The sequence below is a fragment of the Myotis daubentonii genome, chromosome 16 (genome assembly GCF_963259705.1).
Source record: "Myotis daubentonii chromosome 16, mMyoDau2.1, whole genome shotgun sequence".
In the NCBI taxonomy this organism is placed as follows: Eukaryota; Metazoa; Chordata; class Mammalia; order Chiroptera; family Vespertilionidae; genus Myotis; species Myotis daubentonii.
The window spans coordinates 18,182,460-18,206,603 of NC_081855.1; the positions used below are offsets into that span (position 1 = coordinate 18,182,460).

The 24,144-nt window shown below is 44.0% G+C and overlaps 1 protein-coding gene across 1 annotated transcript; it reads right to left on the reverse strand.

The window, feature by feature from the left end:
• Positions 1-327: 327 nt before the first annotated feature.
• LOC132218123 (polyunsaturated fatty acid lipoxygenase ALOX12-like) lies at positions 328-23,772 on the reverse strand. Its single transcript, XM_059668894.1, has 14 exons — positions 23,631-23,772; positions 22,858-23,059; positions 21,173-21,254; positions 20,946-21,068; positions 20,749-20,852; positions 20,354-20,514; positions 19,669-19,812; positions 15,079-15,288; positions 8,586-8,672; positions 8,195-8,364; positions 7,597-7,718; positions 2,291-2,391; positions 1,987-2,157; positions 328-1,862 (listed from the first exon to the last, which is right to left on the reverse strand). Exons 1-14 carry the CDS (start codon positions 23,763-23,765, stop codon positions 1,683-1,685), a joined length of 1,992 nt encoding a protein of 663 aa, XP_059524877.1. The 5' UTR covers positions 23,766-23,772; the 3' UTR covers positions 328-1,682.
• Positions 23,773-24,144: the final 372 nt, after the last annotated feature.

The window sequence follows — 24,144 nt, forward strand, 5'->3', positions numbered from 1 at the left end:
ATAGGTTCGCCGTCACTGGACTAGAGGGCTCTGCCTTAGAATGAGAACCTGTTTCTCTTGTGTGTTAGGCTAATCTGCTGTAATGAGGATACAGTGACTCCAACAAAATAGAAACTTATTTCTCTCGCACATAATGCTCTAGAGTAAGGGAGTTTTCCAGGGTATATAAGTGGTTCTGATAAATGCAGCCAACCAGCAAAACATCTATGCTGTTGTCCTAATTTACATGATTGAAGCTAGTTTTTTACTATCATGTTAACATTCCAAACTACAGGAAACTAAACAGAGGACATAGAGAGCAAGCCCATCATTTTTGAGGACGTGGTCTGAAATGGCACACGTCACTTCTGTTCATGTACTATAGACTACAGTTAGTCATATGGCCAACTCTGGCTGGAAGAGGGGTGTCTGAGAAATGTATTTTCATGTGTCTGTTTGAGTCTTTGTTATTATTTTAGCATCACATTTATTGTACTTTGGGAGTAAGATGAGATAAAAGAGTAGGTTCTTTTCTCCATCTCAAACCAGAAGCTTGATCACGTGTTTTTCCCCTCAAATCAGATGTGTTTTTTTTTTATTTCTAAGGTTTTATTTCCTTTTTCTTTTAAAAATCTCTTATTTTAAAAATTTACCTTTATTGTTGTATGTATTACAGATGTCCCCTTTGATTGGCTCCTACCCAAACATAGGAGGAGGTACTTTTGTGAGGCATGCCCATAGGAACTAAGATAGCAACCATTAAGGGGAGGTACCAAGGCTGGGAAAGTGATCAGATTCAATAAGGAACTCAGAACCCAGATGATCTAGTAAATGGATTGGTTATAGAGAGAAACCAAAAGAAGCCAGAAAGGATTGGGAAGTTGATTTGTTGGTTTGAAAGGGCACCTGGTCCTTAGCAAGCCTGGGATACTACAATGGAATTCAACAGTGTATACAGTGTGGCAAATTGGATATATCTCAAGAATGCAAAGTTGGTTTAAGACTGAACACTTTATATAAATGAGTGCACTGACACAAACATATCACAACACACTATATTTGGAGAATAACAAGCTGATTTTAATATGTATATGAAAGGTCCTAAGTCCAAGAAAAGCTGTCACCTCTAAAAGACAAATTGATGGATCTATGCTACAAAATAGTAGGTGATTTTAATTATAAAGTTGTAGCAATTATGTCAGTATGGTATAGTATAAGACAGACACATTAATGAAAACATAGATTAGAAATCTCAAAAATATTTCCATTCTGATTTGGCAAAGTGATATATGCTAGCATTATAGATCAGTGAGAGAGGATGGGCTCTTAAATAAACTGTGCTGGTATAATAGATTTTCCAAAAGAAAAACAATGGAATTGAATATTCATCTCACACGATATTAACAAATCTATCTCAAAATGATTATATAATAAATGAAAAAGACAAATTTTCTAGATATAGGAGAATCTACATGAGTGAATAGTTGATCTCTTTAAGGAATGTGTTTTCAAGTTAAAGGTCATTCTGTTAGATGACCTGGAAGTGGGACAGTGCCTCCGGCTAGTCATATATTCAGGGAGGGAACTCAGATAGAAAAGAAAATAGAACCATAGCAACTCAGATCTAGGAAAACATAAAACTCAAAAGGAAAATGTTAACTCCAGTATTGGCCTGTGGTCTTTGAAAGGCCATTTACTGGGGCTCAGATAGCAACACTGTTCTCTATGCAGCTCGGCTTCAGGTATTCATAGGGAATGTCTAGCTGCTCATTCCGGGCCACTATCTCCCTTTCCAGGTTGTCCAGATCTGCTTGAAATTGTCTTAAAATAGCCTTGGGCTCAGGGCCTGAGAAATGTTCTTCTGTGTGATACCCCAGGGGTACCTGAAGCAGAAAAGAAGGATTGATCAGCTTCTGGTTCCAAGACACAGGAATCAGAGCCCAGCCCCACACTCTGCAATTTCTTTTCTGTTATCACTGCCTCAAAATTCCCCAAATCCCCTCTTACCATGTCTGGTTGCTGCCGGCCCAGTTGCCTCATCAAAAGCATCTGAAGACAGCTCTGCCGGGCATTAGGGAGTGAGCCCATCAGTGTGGCCATTGTCACATCTTCCTTGGTGGTAGGAGGGGGCATCCGCATTGTGCATGGGGCATTAGGGACCCAGAAAAACCAGTCATGCTGAGGGAGGGGAAGAATCTGGAGTCAACCAGGCACTCTGATATGCAGGGCTCTAGCTCCCAACTCTTTCCTTCAAACATACCCTAGACCAGGCACTTTTCCCTCAGGGACCCAGGCTTTCAGTTGTCCATACCTGACTGAAGTTGATTGCTGCATGCTGGGCAGTGCATCTGAAAATGCACATGGTAAGGAAATGGCAGAGCTGAGCCCGAGACTGGAAGGAGACAGGAAAACCTAGGAGAAGAAATACCAAAGTTTAGAAACTGCATTCCCTGAAAAAGATAAGGTAATGAGTGCTAATGTCTGGAGATTATGTTATGATTAGTATGCATTCATTCATTCATATAAATATATACTGCATCAAAAAGAATAAAATAGCTAGAAATATGTTGAACCAAGGAGGTGAAATACCATAAGACATTGAAGAAAGAATTGAAGATAAATAAACGGAAAGATATTCTATTATCATAGATTGGAAGAATTAATATTATAAAATGTCCATACTACCCAAGGCAACATATACATTCAATGCAATCTCTATGAATTTCTAATTGCATTCTTCAAAGAAATAGAGTAAATCAATCTACAATTTATGGAATCAGTAAAGACCACAAATAGTCACAGAAATCTTGAGAAAGAATAACAGAGTTCAAGGCATCCTCATCCTGCTTCCTGATTTCAAACAGTATAACAAAGCAAATTTAATCAAATCAGTATGGTATTGGGCATACAGCAGATACCTAGATCAATGGAACAGAAAAGTGAGCCCAAAAAGGGAGCCAGGAATATACAATGGGGAAAGGACAATGTCTTCAAAAATAGTGTTGGGAAAACTGGCAACCACATGCAAAAGAATGAAACTGGACTGCTATTTTATACCACACACACAAATTAAGGAAAAATTGATTAAAGTCCTGAAACCATAATACTCCTAAATAAAAACATCAGTCTTGGTGATGACGTTTGGATTTGCAAAAGCAAAGGCAACAAAAGCAAAACACACAAATGGAACTACATCAGGCTAAACAACTTCTGCACAGCAAAGGAAATTACCAATGAAATAAAAAGGCAACCTACTGAATAGGAGAAAGTATTTGTAAACCTTCATATCTAATAAGGTTAATATCCAAAATATGTAAAGAACTCATACAACTCAATAGCATAATAAACCAGAAGTCCAATTAAAAAGTGGACAGAAGATCTGAATAGACATTTTCCCAAAGACTCACAGATGGCCAACAGGTACATGAAAAAATGCTCAACATCACTAATCATCAGGGAAATGTCAATCAAAATCATAATGAGATGTCAACTCCCACCTGTTAGAATGACTGTTATAAAAAGACACGGAATAACAAGTATTGGCAAGGCTGTGGAGAAAGAGAAGTCTTGTGCATTGTTCATGGGAATGTAAATTGGTGAAGCCACTATGGAAACCCGTATGGGAATTCTTTTAAAAAAATTAAATATAGAATTACCATTAGATCCAGCAAATACACTTCTGGATATTTATCCAAAGGAAACAAACACACTGACTTGAAAAGATATCTGCACCCCAAGTTCATTGCAGCATTATTTACCATAGCCAAGACCTGGAAGCAACCACCATTGTTGGTATGGCTCAGTTGGTTGGGCATTGTCCTGTGTACCAAAAGGTTGGTGATTCAATTCCCGGTTAGTGCACATACCAGGTTATGGATGGTGGGCTCCATCCCCAGTAGGGGGCATGCAGGAGACAGCTATTCAATAATCTTGTTCCTCAATAACACCTATATTTCTCTCTCTCACCCTTACCATTTCTCCAAAAGTAAATTTAAAAATATTTTTTAAAAAGGCATGGAAACAACCTATGTATTCGTCAATGGATGAATGAATAAACAAAATTATATATGTATATGAATATTATTTAGCCACAGAAAAGAAGGAAATCTTTCCATTTGTGACCACCTGGATGGACATTATGCTAAGTGAAAAAAAATAGACCGAAAAAGATAAAATATTCTATGATTTCATTTATACATGGAATCTTAAAATAAAAAAGGGGAAAAAATCCTGAGATCATAGACACAGAGAACAAATTGGTGGTTGCCAGAGGTGGGGATAAAGGTGGGTGAAATGGGTGAATGTGGTCAAAAGTTACAAACTTCCAGTTATAAAATAAAACAAGTCATGGGATGTAATGTACAGCATGGTGACTATAGTTAATAATACTGTATTGTATATTTGAAAGTTGCTAAAAGAGTAGATCATAAAAGTTCTCATCAAAGGAAACACTGGGTAACTATGTGTGGTGATGGATATTGACTAGCCTCACTGTGGTGATCATTTAACAATACATAAAAATAATGAATCATTATGTTGTAAATCTGAAATTAATAATTTATATCAATTAGACCTCAATTAAAAAATCACAAGATAGCCCTAACCGGTTTGGCTCGGTGGATAGAGCTTCGGCCTGCGGACTGAAGTGTCCCAGGTTCGATTCTGGTCAAGGGCATGTACTTGGTTGCAGGCACATCCCCAGTAGGGGGCATGCAGGAGGCAGCTGATCGATGTTTCTCTCTCATTGATGTTTCTAACTCTCTATCCCACTCCCTTCCTCCCTTTAAAAAATCAATAAAATATATATTTTTAAAAATCACAAGGTAAAGGTTACAACCCTAAAGGTATACGGGTAAAAGACTTTAATAGGCACTTCATAAAGGAGGATATCCTAATGACTATTAAACCAAGAAAAAAGTACTCCCTAGTCTTTAGGGAAATTCAACTTAAATACACAATATGATAGATCTACATATCCACCAAAATGGCTAAATAAAAAAGATAGAAAAATATTTTCATGTATTTGAGACTATATGGAGCTCTGAAACTCTGATGAAAGGAGTGAAAACCAGTACAACCACTTTGGAAAAGGGTCAATAACTATTAAAGCTGATTTTCACATACTTTATGGCCCATCAGATCCACACCTAGATATTAATAGAACAGGCAAACACACACAGAAATGTTCACAATAGCACTAATATTGATCGCTCCCAAACTGGAAACAATACTAATTGCCCATCAGTAGCAAAAAGGAAAAATAAATGGTGCCATAATTATAAAATGGAAGTTACCACAATGATAATGAACAAACTACATGCTGCATTCAACAAAGTAGAAAAATCTCTGACACAGTGTTCAGAGAATGAAGCCAGAGACAGACAAGTGCGTGCTTGTATTTCCTTCTGTGGACGGTCAAAATAAGTAAAACTAACTGACCTAGAAGTCAAGGTAATGGTTACTTTCACGTGGGTATGACTGGAAGAGTACACAAGGGGCTTTCTGAGGGAGCTGGTGAAGTTCTGATTCTTGATCTTCATGCTAATTATACAGGTGTGTCACCATAGTAACACATCATAAGTTGTACACCTATGATTTCTGTACCTCTCTCTAGGTTTGTTGTATTTCAACAAAATTGCTGTCTCCCCAAAAGCGGTTCAGTGCTTATAGATAGCTGGGAAATGATGCAGAGAAAGAGAAGTAATTCATTCAGTTAAAATACAGGAAGGGTGTCAAAATCAGCTATCCATTCCACTCAATATACAGGCAAGTGTTTTAAAATATAGTTTCTATTATTATTATTCAGTTGTGCTAAAGCCAACAGGTCAGGAGATAACTGCCATGGAAAAGAAATGTGTTATATTCACAGATCCCAAGAGATGAATACCTGCCACACCACAGGGGACCACACTGGGAGGACCAGGATTGGTCAAGAGGCAGAGGGGTGAGGGGAAAAGGTAGCAGGAGCCTTTGTCATGGTTTCCATGAGAAGGAACAAGCAAGGCAGAATAAGCAGGGTTAGGACAGGCTAGTTGCAATAATTCCAGTGGGCTCTGGAGTGTGGTAGCTATCCCTAGTCTGGTACGTGGCCTGAGGTGACTAGGCCAGGGGAATAGCAGCCCAGAGTCTAAGAGCTCAATACAGGTGGTGGTTGGGACTTCTGGCATATGAAAAGCATGCTCCCAGGGGAGTGGTTTGCCATATCTGAGAATCAGCTGGCCCTGGGAAGGGTGGTGCCTTCTGGGTCAGCAAGACTCCAAGATGTCAAAGTTATCAAAACTGCAGTAAACAAACATGATGAATGCAGTGATACGGGGTCAAAGAGTTTGATGCCTGACCAAGGTCATCTACCTCATGGCAGAGTCTGGACTCTCCTATTTCACATGCTGATCATATTGGGGATGTATTTTTGTGTGGGGTGGAGCATATAATTAAACTCATCTAACACTATATGCTATGTAGGCTTCAGTACTGTCACACATTATATCATTGAGTCTCAAACATTCTGTCAGGTACTAAGTGAGAATGGTTGCCAAATATTTTGTCCATTTTAGCTTTAAGGAAACTAAAAGTCAAAGTGAAAGAGATCTAGTGGATGGCTCAAGATCACATAGATGGAAAGAGGCAGAAACCAGTACTTTAGAAAGAAATATTAGTGTGTGGCCTTTAATGAGAATAATGTGGAAATAATAGGGCAGAGAGAACATTCCCAGTGACCACAGTGCAGGGTCATTTCTAGGTGAAGACAATCTCAGATTTCCCTAAACAGTGCATTTCATCACTAAGCTCTAGCTACTACCTTTCATTCTTCCACTCCACATTTTAATCTATGAAGAAGAAATACAGTGTTTTTGAGCTTTGCCTAGTTTCATCTTCCTCTCTGTAGCACACATGTGCCAACCTCTTCTGTTTCAAATTGTCCTTCAGGCTGTGCCCCCGCTTACTTCACACCAACACCTTGAGTCCCATCCTCAGCCTGTGAGACAAGTACAAACATTTACTGGGAAGCTATCATGGCCAGGACATGGAAATACAAGGTTTAATATACCAATGCCAGACCCTTGGAGGGGGGCTTTCTTTGGAGGGTCTGGGAAGCATCCCCACCACCCTGACTCTTTCAGGACCAAATGTTCTCTCATACTTTTCAGTTCTGTGTGTGGTGGACAGTAGCAGGCAAGAGGAGAGGGAGGGAAAGCCAGAGAGGTTCATCATGGACTTTGGTGGGAACATTTTCCCCACTTATTTTCTTAGGAAGAACATCAGAGAGCGCAAGCCGGGTCTGGGCAGATCCCCCACTGGTTGAGGTTCTGCACCCACTGGGCTCTATGCTGTGGAGGTTGGAGGCATCAGTGGCAGGAATGGGGGATGGTAATAAAGGTCGATAGTCAGTTACTCTGAGGAGCATATTAATACCATTCCCACCTCCAAAGTGTTAGGACAGTCCTTGGGTTTGTAGGACTGTCCTAACACTTTGGAGGTGGGAATGGTATTCATATGCGTCATGTGTGGAGGGCGAGAGGGTAATGAGTTGTTGGGTTCATGTCCCCAGAAGGGCAAGGATGACAAGGGGCTCTGGGCAGTGTCTGAGGAACTTTCTTCTCTGGGAAGGGATCTCACCTCGGTCCTGGGCCTGGCACAGCCCCACCTCAGTGATCTCCCGACACCAGGCCTGCAGCTCAGGGTCCCCTCTCACAACGTCATCCCCGTGGTAGAAGAGGTGGATGATCCCTTCCACATACCTGCCCAGAGGAGAAGGGAGCTGAGCTCATTAAGAGTAGAAAGCCCTAGCCTCTGATTGCTACTCCTTTTCTGTGGCCCCAGCCAAGGTCCATCCACTGTATCTGGACACAAGAGTTACTTTTTGGGACATCCCTGAACTCATTCTACACACTAGTTAGGAAAGGAAGGAAATGTGGATCCTTAGTATTAATAGTTCCCTAAACATGATTAATAACCATTCTCCCTAGCAAAACCCTGGTTCTTCTAGATCCCCATCTCCCCATTTCCAGGTCTCCCAACCTACGCTCTTATTCTACTTTCCTTCTTTTCAGATCCTACCCACTGTCTCCTCACTCTTCCTCATCTCTCCCAGGATTGAGTCCTCTGCTCCCCCTGTGTGAACCTTCTTTCATGTTCCTCATGCTGACCTCAAGACAGAGACCCACTCTCCCTCTCCCCAATGGCCGTCCATTTCTCAGCGCCCACTCTCACCCACCGGGCAATGATCTCCCAGAGCCTTAAAGCATCATGGGCATAGAGAGCACTTGGGATTCCCAGCAGGCCCCGGTCAGCGAGATCTTCAGGAGGACAGAGGGAGCGGTAGGTCTGCTGAGCCATGGCCCGATGAAACAACTGCACATAGCCTCCTCCACCTGTGCTCATTGCCTGGAATTTGAGAGTTGACAGGTCTCATGAAATAGAAGAGCTGCAGAGTCTTATATAAGGGGTTCAGTGTTGGGGTTTACAAAACTAAAGGTATAAAAGGAACAGGCACATAGGTTTAAGGGTCAGGACATTCATACTAGGTTGTCGGAGACTGTGAAGATGGCGGGAGGTTGTAGAGAGATGAAAGATTAGGCAGCCCTATGCCCCCATTTCCTCTTTACCTGATTAAATATTCCACTATCTGAGTCAAATTGGGTCCGCGCTCTGATGTTAACCTCCATGGTGTAGCGCGTGTGTGGGATCAGGAGCTGGATGAAGAAGATTAGAGAATGGTAGTTATTGGAGTCCATGCTTAGGTCTTCGCTTGTAGGGAGTGGCACTCAGCCTGGTGACATTCTCTCCTCTGGATCTTTTCCTCCCTGCCAGTGCCTTTGCAGGCTGGTCTCCTTCTGCTGCTATGATCACTAACTCTCATGCTCTCCATGACTCTACTGTGAGTGGGGCTTTGGAGCTAGAATGACCTGGGCTTGAGTCCTGGGTTTTAACCCTCATTCTGATACTTGTTCAAGGCCATATACCCCCTAAATGTTAATTTCTTCATCTGTCAACCAGGATGATAATAGGTCTCCTAAGTCAGGTGCTGTGGTGGTGATTATGTGAGTGATATATAGAGAGTGTTTAACTCAGTGCCTGGTACACAGAAGCATTGATTAGGAGATATTGTCATTTCCTTTATTGTATCCACCTTCAATGTGGTTGTCCATTTAGAACCTACATCTTAGCTTTCTATATCATTTCATGATTCTTCTATCATTCACATCTCCTCATTCCATAAACTAGCTTCTCTGTTCATTTCAAGGCTCTTCCTCCAACTGCTCATTGTTTTATTCTTGGATTCTTTTGAGGACAGGATACCTTTAGTCAGAATTTTAGGAGCCAAATCAAACTACCTGCTTAAACAGCAAATGGGTCATCATCAAATCTGTTCCCCTTCCTAATTGTTTCCTCTTTCCTTCTTTTTCTTTAGTTATTACAAAAGTGCACCAAAGTCCAAAGATGGTGGTGTAGGTAAATGCTTGTACTTGCCACCTCCCACAACCATGTCAAAACTACAACTAAAATATAGAACAACCATCATTCAGAACTGCCTGAATGCAGTTGAACAGATGTCCTACAACTAGAGAAGTAAATAAGAAAGCACATTGAGACTGGTAGGAGGGGCGGAGGCACAGAATAGTCTGGTTTTTAAATTGGGAGTGTTATCTCCATGGCTGCTCGTGAGAAGCAGGGGTTCCAGCTGCACACCAGATCCCCCCATTCCAGGGTTCCAGATCTGGGAAGCCAAGTCCCTATAACTTTGGGCTATAAAAACCAGTGGGGATTGTGGCTGAGTGACATGGAAGCTGCTGGAGTCCCAGGTATTCCTCTTAAAGGGTCTGTGCATGAACATACATGATTTTGCTTCCTCTGAGCCCCAGCTCCAGGTGGCAGCTTTGGGGGAATCCAGGGATATATGGAGAGGAACTGGACTGTCTGCCACTGGGGCAAGAATGCAGGGGCAGCTTTCTCCCAGACAGGGATACTCACAGGGGTCATTGTTAATGTCCTGAGACCTTCCCCATAGCAGGGCTGACTGGCAGCGTATCTGAGTTTCTATTACCATGGCCAACACGTTAGCTCTGCTCTGGTGATCCCCTGAGATGCCACCCCATCCAATTTGCTGCCCCACCCAAGCTGTTTGCAGTGGCTTTTTCCATATGAATGGCCTGCCCTGGCTCAGTTTTCAGACTTTCCTAGAATCTCTTAAACAAGCTCCAAACTTATCAATAAGAGGCCCAAGACCTGGCACTAGCACAAGCCTGCCTTGTTTCACAGGTAGGCCTCGTCTGGGCACTTCCTAGCCCACTACAAGTAACAGCCATCTGCAGATCTCTCTGTAGCTCCTGCAGAGTGGCCCCAGGCAGTGGCTGCCTTTATGCTTCCTGGGAGGCCCCAGAACCAGTGTGCCCAGTGGACAGCTTCAGAGCATACCAGATTACAGCTCTACTCATCCACAAGCAATACACTCAAGAGGAAGACTCAGTGTGCACCAAAGCCCCACTGAAGCAAGTATTGCTCCATAGGGGTGTCTCCTGAATAGCAGCTCTTCTGCTGTAGTCACAGCAGTTCCTCACAGCCAATTGTCCTGGAGGTTAATTCCTCCAAGTGATGCCAACAACAGTCAAGGCTCAACTACAATAAGACTGTGCACATAAATCATACAGGGGCACACCTAGTGTGTGCAGCTCAGGTGACTGGGGAGACTGAACCACTGGGTGCTATAGGACACCTAGTACACAAGGCCAATCTACCAATTCCAGGAGATATAACATCTCTATCTAATACATAGAAGCAAAAACAGGGAGGCAGTCAAAATGAGGAGACAAAGAAACATGTTACAAATGAAAGAAATGGAAGCAAGCAAACTACTGGATACAGAATTCAAAATAATAGTTATAAGGTTACCTAAGGATCTTAATGAGTGCTTCAAGGGACTTAATGAGGGTTTCAAGGGAATTAATGAGAGTTTCAAGAGACTTAGTGAGACTTTCAAGGATCTTAGAGAAAATGTCAAAGATATGAAAAAGGACCAGTCAGAAATTAAGCATACACTAACTGAAATAAAGAATCATGTACAGGGATTCTGCAGTAGAGTTATAGGATTCTGAGAATCAAATCAATATGTGGAATATGAGGAAGAAAAAAACACCTAATCAGAATAGTAAAAAGAAAAAAGAATTAAAAAATATGAAGATAGTGTAAGGAGTCTCTGGGACAACTTCAGGCATACCAACATTTGCATTATGAGGGTTCCTGAAGGAGGAAAAGAGAGCAAAATATTGAAAACCTATTTGAAGAAATAATGACAGAAAACTTGCCCTACTTGGTAAAAGTAATAGACTTCCAAGACCAGGAAGCACAGAGAGTCCCAAACAAGAGAAACCCAGAGAGATCCACAATAAGACACATCATAATTAAAATGCCACGGGTTAAAGATAGAGAATTTTCAAAGTAGCAAGAGGAAGGCAGTTAGTTGTCTACAAGGGAACTCCCATACAACTATCAACTGATTTCTCAATAGAAACTTTGCAGGCCAGAAGGGAGTAGCAAGAAATATTCAAAGTGATGAATAGGAAGGACCCACTACCAAGATTACTCTACCCAGCAAAGCTATCATTTAGAATTGAAGGTCAGATAAAGAGCTTCACAGACAAGAAAAAGCTAAAGGAGTGCATCACCACCAAACCAGTATTACATGAAATATTGAAAGGTATTCTTTAAGAAAAGGAAGAAGAATAAGAAGAGAAAAAAGATCATAAATATGAATAATAAAATGGCAATAAATGCATATCTATCAACAATTGAAAGTAAACAAAATATAATGAACAAAATAAACTAATAAACAAAATAAAATCAGAGGCATGGAAACATGGAACAGATTGATGAATCTGTTCAGAAGGAAGGGGAGAGGGGCAGGAAGAGATTAAACAAAGATTTTATATGCCTATCTGCATTACCTATGGATACAAGCAATAGGGTGGTGAAGGCCTGGGGCAGGGTGGAAACCAGGTGGAGGTAGGTATTGGGGGTACAAAGAGAGACATTTGTAATACTCTCAACAATAAATATTTTAAAAATAAAAATTATACCTGCCAAGCTAGTGTGGCTCAGTGGTTGAGTGTTGGTCCATGCAACAATAGGTCTCAGGATTGATTCCCTTTCAGGGCACAGGCCTGGAATTCAGGCTTCATCCCCAGTAGAGGGCATACAGGAGGCAGCTGATCAATGTTTCTCATACATGTTTCTATCTCTCCCTCTTCCTTCCTCTCTCTCTAAACTCAACAAAAGCATATATTTTTTAAAAATGCACCCAATCCTGACATGTGCTTCTTTTTATCTTAGATTATTTTTATTTCAGTTTTAATCTGATTAATATATAGGATTCAGACAGTTTGGATATTTTTTTAAATATATTTTATTGATTTTTTACAGAGAGGAAGGGAGAGAGATAGAGAGTTAGAAACATCGATGAGAGAGAAACATCGATCAGCTGCCTCCAGCACATCTCCTACTGGGGATGTGCCCGCAACGCAGGTACATGCCCTTGACCGGAATCGAACCTGGGACCTTTCAGTCCGCAGGCCGACGCTCTATCCACTGAGCCAAACCGTTTTTGGCCAGTTTGGATATTGATCAGAGATTTTTGATGCTGGAAAAAGGGAAGGGCACAAGTGATACTCCCATAATCAAGCTATCAAGAGAGCTCATATTGTTCTTTTCAGAAAGTTCATGGAGGGATGCTGGTGTCACAGAAAACACTAAGACAACAGCAAGGAATAAAGAACCCAGAACAGGATTCGACAAAATGGCGGCGATATAGGCAGACGCGTCCCAGGTCTTGTTCCGGAGCAGATGGAGTAAGCAGCTGAAACTAATAACACCCACCCCGAATTGGCGAAATTACTCAGCTGGTGAGACGGTTTGCAGCCGGGAAGGGCAGAGCTCCCCTGGAAAGCAGATCCAAGCAACAGCAGCCTCCTGATCACCACACCCTCTGGGGATCAGCAACTGTACGTGAAGCCTCCCCCCACCAGCCAGAAGAGCCACCAAAGCTGTGAACAGCACCCACCAGAGGAGCCGCTGCCAACTGAGGAGCAGCTGCTACCGCAACCGCCCGAGGAGCAACCACAGCCCAAGGAGCCACTGCCACCCAGGGAGCAGCCACTGAACAACTCAACATCTAGATATGTCAATGAGATCAAACATGGGTAGATAAAGAAACCCCCAAAGGAAAGAAAAGGAGGACTTGCCAGAAAAGCAGCTAAGTGAAACTGAGGCATGAAGCATGACAGAAAAAGAATTAAGAATAAGGGTCCTAAAGTGCATAAACTGGATGGAGGAAAAAATCAACAACATATACAAGAAGCAAGAAGAAACAGATGAAAAAATCAACTACTTATGCAAGAAGCAAGAAGAAACAGATGAAAAAATCAACAACTTAAGTAAGACCCAAGAAGAAATGGAGTGATATAGCTGCAATAAAGAACCCAGAACAGAGTTCCTAACAGCAATGACAGAAATGATGATAATAAAAATAACAGCAGAAAACTGACATTTTTCTAGCATTTAGTCTGTAATGCCTTAACAACCCAACAATGGAGATATTTATCCTCATTCAGAGATGAGGACCCTGAAGACACGTTTGGTGAGTACTGAGACCAGGATTCAGGCTTCAGACCTGAGCAGTCTGAATCCAGAGCCTGCACAGGTAACTTTGGTAAATTCTGCAGGTTTAGCCCTCCTGGGAGTTCCAACAAGACTGTCTGCCATGGGTGGAGTTGCTATGGTGAGGGAATATGGCTGTGGAGGGGGCTTATCTAGTAAAAGGGCATTTTGAAGTGTAAAATTGGCATAAGTGATTCAAGCTAGGAGGGAGATGGTCATGCAAAGGCATCATGAGATTATCAAATCTGAGAGCCCATGATCTACATTAGTAACTATTTTGTCTATGTCACCCTAGAACCCCGAACAACCACAGCCCAGAGGAGGGTTGGCGTTGTTAATCTCAGTGACATTACAGATCAGTTATTCTGCCTGCCAAACACTCATTTGCATATCTTACCAACACTTCAAACTCTCTGTATCTAAAGCTCAACACCTCATCTTTGCCTTCAAACCAGCTTCTTTTCCTGACTACACTCTTTCCGACCACTGCTCTGCTTTATAGGCTTATAGATTTTTTTCTCCCTGCTCGTCCCTGTTCCCTGTATCAAAGTGCCATTGAGATTTGGAAAACAATTGTAAGACAAGCACAAGTCTTATATTGCTGCCTTCTGCCTAGCAATAGACACTGAACTCGCTGTTTATAGTTTTACAGTATTTCTTGGTCATTCCAACAGTATTTACTTTGTGAGCTCCTAGGTCTGACAGTGCTGAGGCCCCTGGCCTTTCTCTCCAATATTGCACAGGCATGACACAGGCAGGATCTCCTCCCTCCCATCCCTGTCACCACCATGCTAATGCACATCTTTAGTCTCCTCACTCTTGGGTAGATGTCAGTGGCCAGCTTTCCTGCTATCCTTGCCCTTTTATTTTGTGCTCCTCATAACATTTGGTTGCAGTAGAACATTCTCCATCAATACTATAGTGTTTATAGCTGTCTCTTGTTATTTTCACCTCTATTCTAAGATATGGTTCTCTGGCTGTTTTTCATGTCTACCATTTGTATTCCTAGCTTAACGGCAACATACTGGTTTAACAAATTATATTTCTACTCCCCTCCAGATCCAGTGCTGGAGAATTTCAGACAATTGACTTGCAATACTAGTATGGGTAGAAAATGCTAAATGACTTGATTTAATAGGGTAGATGATATCAATGTGTATCATTTCTTACAACTGCATGTGGATCTATAATTAGCTCAAAATTAAAAGAATTTAAACAGGAAAATATAACCACAAGATTCAAGGACTTGCCATAGTTATTTTTGTCTTATCCCCTCCTGCCTATGAAGATTTTTTCCTGCAATACCTTATCAATGCTAGATTATTGCAAGCAGGTTTGTTTCATGTTCCCAGCCAGATGGCTTAGGCTTTTTAAATCCCGAGTAACTGTTGCATTATTTCCTTTCTCTGGGATGTGAGCAAGAGGAGACATGGAGGATAGAGTATGTACCTTGAAGACAGGGTGCAGTCCTGGGAGGCACCTCATGGTGGCTACAGCGATGACCTCAGCCAGCAGATGAGTGTTCAGCACGTGATATTGGAGCTGCTGGAGTTGGAAATCTGAACTACGGACCCAGGTCTTTGCCAGGAGCCAGGTAAGTGGAGGATCTGAAGGCAGGAATATTGGTGGGATGGGGGAGCTGGGATTGGGAGGCTGGATCTGCAATAAAAGGATTTAAGCATTCATTGACCTCTTATCATATGTTAGACACTGTGCTCAGCATTCGGGGGAAACTGATGACTAAGATTATTGTCTTCCAGGGGGTTAATACACTCATCCTCTGATTAGCAGTGGGGAAATGTGAGTGCCGTCATGGTCAGGTTCAAAGCGGGAGGAATTGCAAAGAGGAATCCAGTATGACTGGGAGAAACCTGATGAGGATGTGAGTTAGGTCAAATAGGAAGGAGAAGCTCGATGTGTGAGGTAACTGACAGTTCTCATCAATTGATTGATGAGAACAGTAAGAGGGAAAACACAATAAAACCAAGGAAGAGACTTTCAAGATGGAGGTGGAATAGGTGGATCTCACACTTACCTTCTTCCAGGACCAAACTGGAAATACAACTAAATTAAAGAATAATCACCCTGAATAAACAACTAAAGACAAGCTGATAACCAAGGATTTTCAGAAACACATCAAGACTGCTAGGAAGGGCAAGATGGGAAAAGTGCTGGCTCTGCTCCCACAGATAGTGGCTAAGGTTCAGGAGGTATACCTCTGTGAGGAGTTCCCCTGAGAAGCATGGGTCCTAATCCCCAGGCCATGCTCCCAGTCCAGAGCATCAGAGCCAGGAAGAAGCACCCGCATAACATTCAACTATAGAAAAAGCAGCAGGGGTTCTGTCTGCCAAGGAGTGATGGAATCTGCTGGAGACACAGGCAACCCTCTTAAAGGGCTAATGCACAAAATTTCATTTGCAGCCACTGACTCTAAGTTCTGGTGGAGAGAGGGCAGTACAAACTGGAGTTGCCTAGGGAGAATCTGAGGTTTGGACTCTGGGGGGGGGGGAGTCAGGGAGATGGCTGCTGGGACACCTGTGCTGAGTCATTCTTCAGTGGCATGGTCACCATCTTTTCTAGGTGGAGGAATCCCCTCCATGCAACATCAGACTGGGGGAAAGCAATTACCCCACTCTCTGGACTCCCTCTTGCCCCACCTTGAGGAGGTTAGGCTCTGCTGAGGAGTCAATTTCATTGACCAGGGTGTATAAGTCTGGGCAGACTCAGGGGGTGTCAGTGACTAGCTTTGGGGTGGGGCCATTTCCCCCACTTTCCCATGAACCTGACTGGCACTTCCCCCTCACAGGAGATCCAATAGAACTACCCTCCTGTCTTCCCACAGTCCCAACCTTTGGGCTCCAGACACCCCACCTGCCTGACTACAGGGTCAGGGCAAAATCTGAGATAGAGTCAATCATGTGGCTCTGGAGAAGAGACCACAGCCACCAGCTTCCCTGAAACCTGTACAGCAGCTCCCCTTCATGGAAGATCCACTCACCCCATTCTCCTGAATTCACCACAGGCTCTTGCAGGGACTGAGCCTAACAGGCAGTCAGCAGGCAGAGGCAGGCAGTGGTGGCTTCCAGGTTGCCTTGGAATGTTTGTTGACATGCCCCAGGGCCCAGTGCTGGTAAAAGCCAGCCTTAGAGCACAGCTTGGTCCTTCCTATGCACTGCCAAGCCCAGCAGAGACAGCCACAATCTCTGGATCATTTGTAGCTTTAAACAGGTTGCCAAGGGCCAGGCACAGACAGTATCTGACATTAACTTGCATCAGAGTCTCTTCCAAGCGGCCCAGAACCAACACACCAAGTGGCCAGTTTCAGACAACATTGGAGCTGGATCCAATAAACTTTGCAAACAGCTTATCCAAAAGGACATGGCAGTGGGCACTAAACTGCTGAGGCAAATTCCACTTTTTTTCTCCCCCTCCTCTCTCTTCTTTTCTTTTATCTTCTTTGGGCCCATTTTATTTTATTTATTTTTCTTTATTTATTTTTATTTTCTGTATTTTTCTATTTTTTTTTTATTTTGGTCAGCACCTGCACAGTAACACACATGCCAGGCCCAGTGTTTAGCCTCACAGTCAGCCAGCCTGAAAGTCAATCCCACCTACAAATGGGGCAAAAGCAATCAAGACTCAATTACAACAGTAAGGCCCACATAAGCCACACAAGTGACATTCATAGAGCACCCAGGTCAGGAGATCAAGGAGACTGCACCACTGGGTCCCACAGGACACTTACTACATGAAGACTGGGAGTCAAAGATGCAGCCAAAATATGGAGACAAAGGAATAGGCCCCAAATGAAAGAACTGAGGACATCTCCAGGAAAAAAAGGTAAATGAAGTTGCGGTAAACAATTTATCAGATATAAAGCTCAAAGGAATGTTTAGAAAGATGATCAAGAAATTTAGTGATAATTAGAACAATGTGAAAGGAGACATAGAAACCATGAAAAAGAACCAGTTGGAAATGAAGAATATGATACCTGACATCTAGAATACACTGGAAGGAATAAAAAGTAGGCGATGAAGCAGAGGATTGAATAGCAGTTTGGGAGATAAAGTAGATAAAAACTCTGAATCAGAGCAGCAAAAAGAAAAAAGTATTAAAAAGAATGAGGAGCCCGGCCAGTGTGGCTCAGCAGTTGAGCATCAACCCATGCACGAGAAGGTTACCAGTTAGATTCACAGGCAGGGCATTTGCCTGGGTTGTGGGCTCCATCCCCAGCAGAGTGCCTGCAGGAGGCAGCCAATTGATGTTGATGTTTCTCTCTCATCAATGTTTCTATCTCTCTCTCCCTCTCCCTTTTTCTCTCTCTAAAATCAATAAAGACATATTTTTTTAAAATAATGATTCATCTCATGTGGGGTTAATTTCCAAAATATATAAGGAACTCATTTAACTTAACAAAAGGAAGACAACCAATCCAATTAAAAAATGGGCAAAGGACCTAAACAGACACTTCTCCAAAGCGGACATACAGATGGCCAAGAGACATATGAAAAAAATGCCCAAAGCCACTAATCATCTGAGAGATGCAAATTAAAACAGCAATAAGGTAGCACCTCGTACCTGTTAGAATGGCTACCAACAAATCAACAAATGACAAGTGCTGGTTAGGATGTGGAGAAAAGGGAACCCTAGTACACTGCTGGTGGGAATGCAGACTGGTGCAGCCACTATGAATAACAGTATGGAGTTTCAAAAAAAAAGTAAATATGGGATTGCCATTTGATCCAGTGATCCCACTTCTAGAAATGTATCCTAAGAAATTTGAAACACCATTCAGAAAGAATACATGCATCCCTATGTTCATAGCAGTGCAATTTACAATAGCTAAGACCTGGAAACAACCCAAGTGTTCATGAGTAGATGAATGGGTAAAAAAGCTGTGGTACATTGATACAATGGAATACTATGCAGCAGTGAAATGGACCTCTTACCCTTTGAGACAGCATGGATGGACCTGGAGAGTATTATGCTAAGTGAAATAAGCCAGTCAGAGAAAGACAAGTATCACACAATCTCACTCATATGTAGAATCTAAAGAACAAAATAAACTAATGAACAAAAGAGATCTGGAGACATAGAAGCATGGAACAGACCATGGAATCTCAGAGGGAAGGCAGGGGTGGGAAGGTGGGTGGGAAGAGATTAACCAAAGAACTTACATGCATAACCCATGGACACAGATAATAATGTGGTGAAAGCTTGGGGTGGGGGTTGGTGCAGGCTAAAAAGGGTCAATGGGGCAAAAAGGGGACCTCTGTAATACTTTCAACAATAAAGATATTTAAAAGATGTGGTACATTTAAACAATGGGATACTACACAGGCATAAAATAGGAGGAAATCTTCTCTTTTGTGGCATCATGGATGGACCTAAACATTATTATGCTAAGTGAAATACGTAAGTCAGTCAAAGAAAGACAAATACCATATGCTCTCACTTATATATGGAATATAATGAACAATATAAAGTGATGAACAAAATAGAAACAGAGGCATGGATACATGGAACAGACTGACAACTGTCAGAGGGTAGGGGAGGAGTGGGGGACTGAATGAAAGAAGGTAAAGGGACTAGCCAAAGACCATAGATGCATAACTCATAGACACAGATAACAGTGTGCTGAAGGCCAGTGGGAGGGGAGTGAGAACTGGGTGGAGGTGAGCAAAGGGAGGGTTCACGGGGACATCTGTAATAGTGTCAAAAATAAAATTTTAAAAAGGAAACAAGAAAAAAAGGGAGAAAAGGTGTCTAAGAAAGAAGGGGTATTTCACAGATTCAAAGGTCAGAAAGAGATTGAGTAGCCTTAGGGTGAGGACCAATAGAGACCATTCTGACTCTCAAAAAGGCAATATCAGGCGAGTAGTGAGCAGGCTGTAAGGTAGAAAAGAGAGATTGGAGACCTGGACAGGTCTCACTGAGTGAGGCAGGGGTGAAGGACAAGAGCCTGCTGTCTGTGTGCCTGGGCAGAGGTTGGGGTGCACACAGAGCAGTGTTGGGAAGAGGATTTCCAAAACACCTCACCTGGATGGCCATGGGTAGCAGCTTCCCACTGGGTTCCATCTTCAGCATGACAAGGGGGGCAGCCAGGTACTGCTGCTCTCCTTGGATTATGTTGGCTGGAATTCCATCCAGCAGGATAAAGTCAGCCTCAAACAGGGAACCCTTCTGGCGAAAGGGGGAACATATCCATGGTTAGAGTTCAAAGTCTATGCCCAGAGGGACAAGGCAAAGAAATGTAAAGAAATTTCAGTCTAGTTTCTTGCAATTATCCTACATCAGTACCAGAGTCCTAGTGGCAGAAAGGAAGGAGGCATCCAGAGCATTTAGTCCAAGTCATCTCAATTGACAATGAGGAAAGAGGCAAAATGAGAGGAGTCTTCCCCAGGGACATGTTAATCCCCTGTGGCAGTGGTGATTTTGAGACCATACTTGACCAATTTCTTTGCACCACAGGCATGCTAAGTTTTCCCCGCCAAGGTTTCCAGGCCTCTTTCTTCATCATGTCCTAATTTCCTGCTACCTCTATCTGGCAACCCCAGTCTTATAGTTTCCCCTGCATACTCTAGGTTTTCCCTGCAAAGGACTCTGCGCCCAGGGACAGCGGGGAAACTAACAGACTCCCTTCTCTGACTCACTTTTGGTCCCTCCCTTTCACCGCTTCCCTTCCCCACGCAGATAAGAAGACAACAGAGGGCTGGGAGTGTACCTGGAGTTCTTTCTCCAGCTGGGCCCGAAGCTCCTCCATCCCTGAGGGCAGCACCAGCCGGGAGGGCAGAGAGGTGGAGCGTCTCAACAGCATGGGGTTGGCGCCATTGAGGAACTGGTAGCCAAAAAGCTCATCATCCTGCCAGCGCTGGTGAACCTTCTCTGTGGGGTTGGAGTGGAGGGTAAGGGGAGGATATTCACCACAACCTGATGTCCCTCTTTATACAGCATATGTTCACCCTGTATCCAGCCCCTGTCTTTTCTTGTTGCCTCTGAGAAATGACCAGGCATACAGTCTTCTCCTCTGGGAACTACTTATGAGAGACTATGGAGAGTGAAGGTTGGGCCATCAAAACAGGCTATTAAGTACTTACAGGGGCCAATGGGAATACTGACCAGAAAGGGTGCTCTTGGGGCCCAAGAAGATCTGATCAAAAGCCTCTAGGCTGTCCCAGGAGTTCAGGAGGGTGTAGACACGTTTGAGGACCATCTCCAGAGCCCTAGGACAGGTGTCAAGGATGGCACTGTCAACTCACCAAATCATGCTTGTTACGGGATCCACCACTACCCACTCCATTGGGATCTGTTCTCACCCTATCTTCTCTCTGTGTTCATTGTCCAATGACTTCTCACCATGAAATTTCATATCTGGAAGCAGATCTTTCACAGAGTCCGCAGCTATTGTCAGGGGTAGCCCTTCCTTCCAGGTGGCCCAACTAGCAGATGGGAAAAGAGTTCAGGGAGGAATTAGGGCATTAGTGATGGTGACAAAATTAGAGAAGAGGCAGGAATATCAGGAGGGCTATGGATGGGTGGTTACCGGTAGATCAGCTGTCTTTCCTTCAGTTCTTTCTCTCGATGCTTCTGGAACTCATCCAAGGTACTCTCTCCTGCCAGACGGGCTGGGAGAACATTTGACCACATTGTTTGTCCAACTCATGCTATCCCTAACTTGATCTAATCTCTCATTCTTGACTGTATTGTATCAGACTCTTGCCTTTTTCTCTGGCTGTACCTCACCTGATGTATTCCCAAAGTCACTTATTGTATCTTTGCCCAAAACCTATTTGTGATTTCACCTCTTTCAACCCCATATTTGTCCTTAGTCAACATTCCATGATTTCCTCCCTTTCTTGTTTCTTGAATCAAATTCCACTACTTGTGCCTATAAATGATTATGAATTTTCTTCTTAATCACCTGACATGTCCACAATATCCCATATTATTGTGTATTGCCTTTCTTAAGTCATCAATACTGGCCTTCCTCTTTCTACACCTTTACCTGTCCTCTGAATGAAATATTTCTTATTCATTTTATACATGCACTCTGCTCTTTCCTTCCCTTCCCACACCTGATCCCTGGGACAAAAATTCTATGTGTGCTCCCTTCAACCATCCCATGTCATCTGTGTTAGGGAACAAATAGTTCCATGTTGCTACCTTTCCCTCACTCCATCTCACCTAGCCTCACCATCACATGGTTTATATTTGTTAACCTGACTTCTCCTTTTCTCACCTCTCTCTATATTATCCCTCAAAGACACCTATTTCATGTTTCCATTTTTTATTAAATTTATTGGGATATAACATTGATTAATAACATCACATAAAATTCAGGTGTATAATCTTACAATACGACATTTGTATACACTGAGTGTGCTCACCACCCAAAGTCTAATCTCATTCTGTTACCTTGTATTTACCCCTTTACCCTCTTTGTCTTTCCTCTGGTAACCACCACTCTGTTGTCTGTACCTATGAGTTTGTGTTTTTTGTTCGTTTTGTTTGTTCATTTGTTGCTTTTTGTTTTATATCCTATATATACACGTAAGAATACACTTCTTATTCTTTTCCTTTGACATTTCATTTAACATCATACTCTCAAGATCCATCCATTTGTCTCAAACAGCAATATGTCATCTTTCTTATGGCTGATCAGTCTCCATTCTTACAGGCCATTGTTCTCAATTTTCTCTCTAGTCAGATCTGTCCTCCACGTGTCCCACAGCAACAAATCCCCTATAGTCCCTGCTCACTCATCCCCATCCCAGTCAGAGTGCTCCCTGCCCTACCAGTTGTCTTCCACGTTATCACAGCCAAGCCAGCTCTTTATGGTCATATCATTTATTGCTTCCCTTCCCTGCCTCCTCTCAGGGGTCCCATGTGCTAGCCTGTCCTTGTCCTAACTTGTTCCCAGTCACCAGAGATTCCTTCCCACCTTACTTTGGCTCTTCTGTTTCCCAGCGTGGCTGCACCTCCCATTCCCAGGGCACACCTTGGGAGGTGGGATCGACACATCACACATTTCCCTGTCCAGTCCCACTTTCAGCCCTTTTAATACTATGTGTAATGTTCCCCTAGTTTCCTGTCTTGGTTGCTCTTAACCTGCTGAGCATGCACTTTTTCAAGTCCCTCTGACCTTCCTCTGTGCTACCCCTCCCGCCACCCCTTCGCCCCCCATTAATCCCTTGGCCCTGCTCCCACTTCCCTGAGGCGGCCCCTCACCTGTGCCCTCGGGCAGGGTCAGCTCGCCCTGGCCCTGCACCCAGCGGTAGCAGGGGAAGGCGGCCTCCTCTAAGGCTCCTGGGCCCTGCACGGTGATGAGGTCGCAGAACCAGGCGTTGTCCACCAGGGAGTGGTGTTTGCGCAACTTCACGAACTGCAGTGGCCCCAAGTCCTGGGGGACGTCCTGTTGGAACTCCTCCACCTGTGGGGACAGAACCCGGTGATACTTAGGAGCGGGGACCCGGGAGAGGACGTTAAACTGAGGGTGCGGGGTCCTCTGCAGAGTCCGGGGACAAGGCCACCAGGGACAGCATTGCCTCCTGCCAACACCTGTGCTGCCTGTGGGTCTCAGACGCCCCATCTCGCCAGAAAGAGGAGGGATGTGGGGCGAGGCCCATAGTGTCTTGAATTGAACACTGAGCACCATCACCTACCCCGTCCATTGACTGAGCTCTCACCGCGCCCGCGCTCTCAGAGGTCCTTCACCTTGACCATTGATCCCACAGGAACACTGGCCTGGGGTCAATGGGAGAAAGGTAGTGGAGGCTGCGAGGACCACGGTGGTGGGGGCGAGGGGAAGAGGGAGGAAAGGGGTTGAGCCCAGCCAGGGCCCTGGCTCCGAACCTGTGACCCACATAGGTGCAGGCATCCCTTCTCACTGGGAGGCCCAGCTGGGGAAGCTGCACTGTCATTGGCTCCCAGCCTCCCTCGTCCCGCCCGCCCTCACTCGGCCAGCCCAGCCAGGGGGTCTGAGTCCCGCTTGCCCCGCCCACCTGGCCCCGCGCTGGCCGCAGCTGCAGCTCCAGCTCCGCCTCCCCGCGCTCCCCGACCAGCCCCAGCTGCACGCGGTTGAAAGACCCGGAGAAGAGCCAGGCCCCGGTGGCCACTTGGATGCGGTAGCGGCCCATGGCAGCAGGTGGGTGGCAGAGGTTCTGTTACTGCTACCAGACAAAGATTCGGTGGCCAGGCTTGGTCCTGCTGCCTCAGGACAAGTCCTGGGCTTAATAAAGCAGCACTGTGTGTGCCAGCCCACTCCAGGATTGGGCCCCACCCCAGACAAACCAGAACCTGGGATTAGCCCAGAGGGTGGGGGAAAGGCGGCTGCTCCTCTCAGCAAAGTGCTGAGAATGGGGCTTAGAGGAAGATGAGGGGCTGAGCCTGGGTGCAGGAAGAGAGGTAGAGGGGCAGGGAGATTCCACCAGAGTTTCTTTCTAGACTCTCTCTTCCCCCCACCTACATGCCCCACCCCGGTTTTACTATCAAATAGTATTTTCTGAAGGGTCTTGG

Bases quoted from the DNA above. Each gene is read 5' to 3' on its own strand.
- LOC132218123 (XM_059668894.1), bottom strand. From the start codon at position 23,765: ATGGGCCGCTACCGCATCCAAGTGGCCACCGGGGCCTGGCTCTTCTCC. The intron at 8,365-8,585 runs GTAAAGAGGAAA...CTCAAATTCCAG, and splicing joins ATAGTGGAATATTTAATCAG to GCAATGAGCACAGGTGGAGG. The intron at 7,719-8,194 runs GTGGGTGAGAGT...TCCTCTGGGCAG, and splicing joins CTCTGGGAGATCATTGCCCG to GTATGTGGAAGGGATCATCC.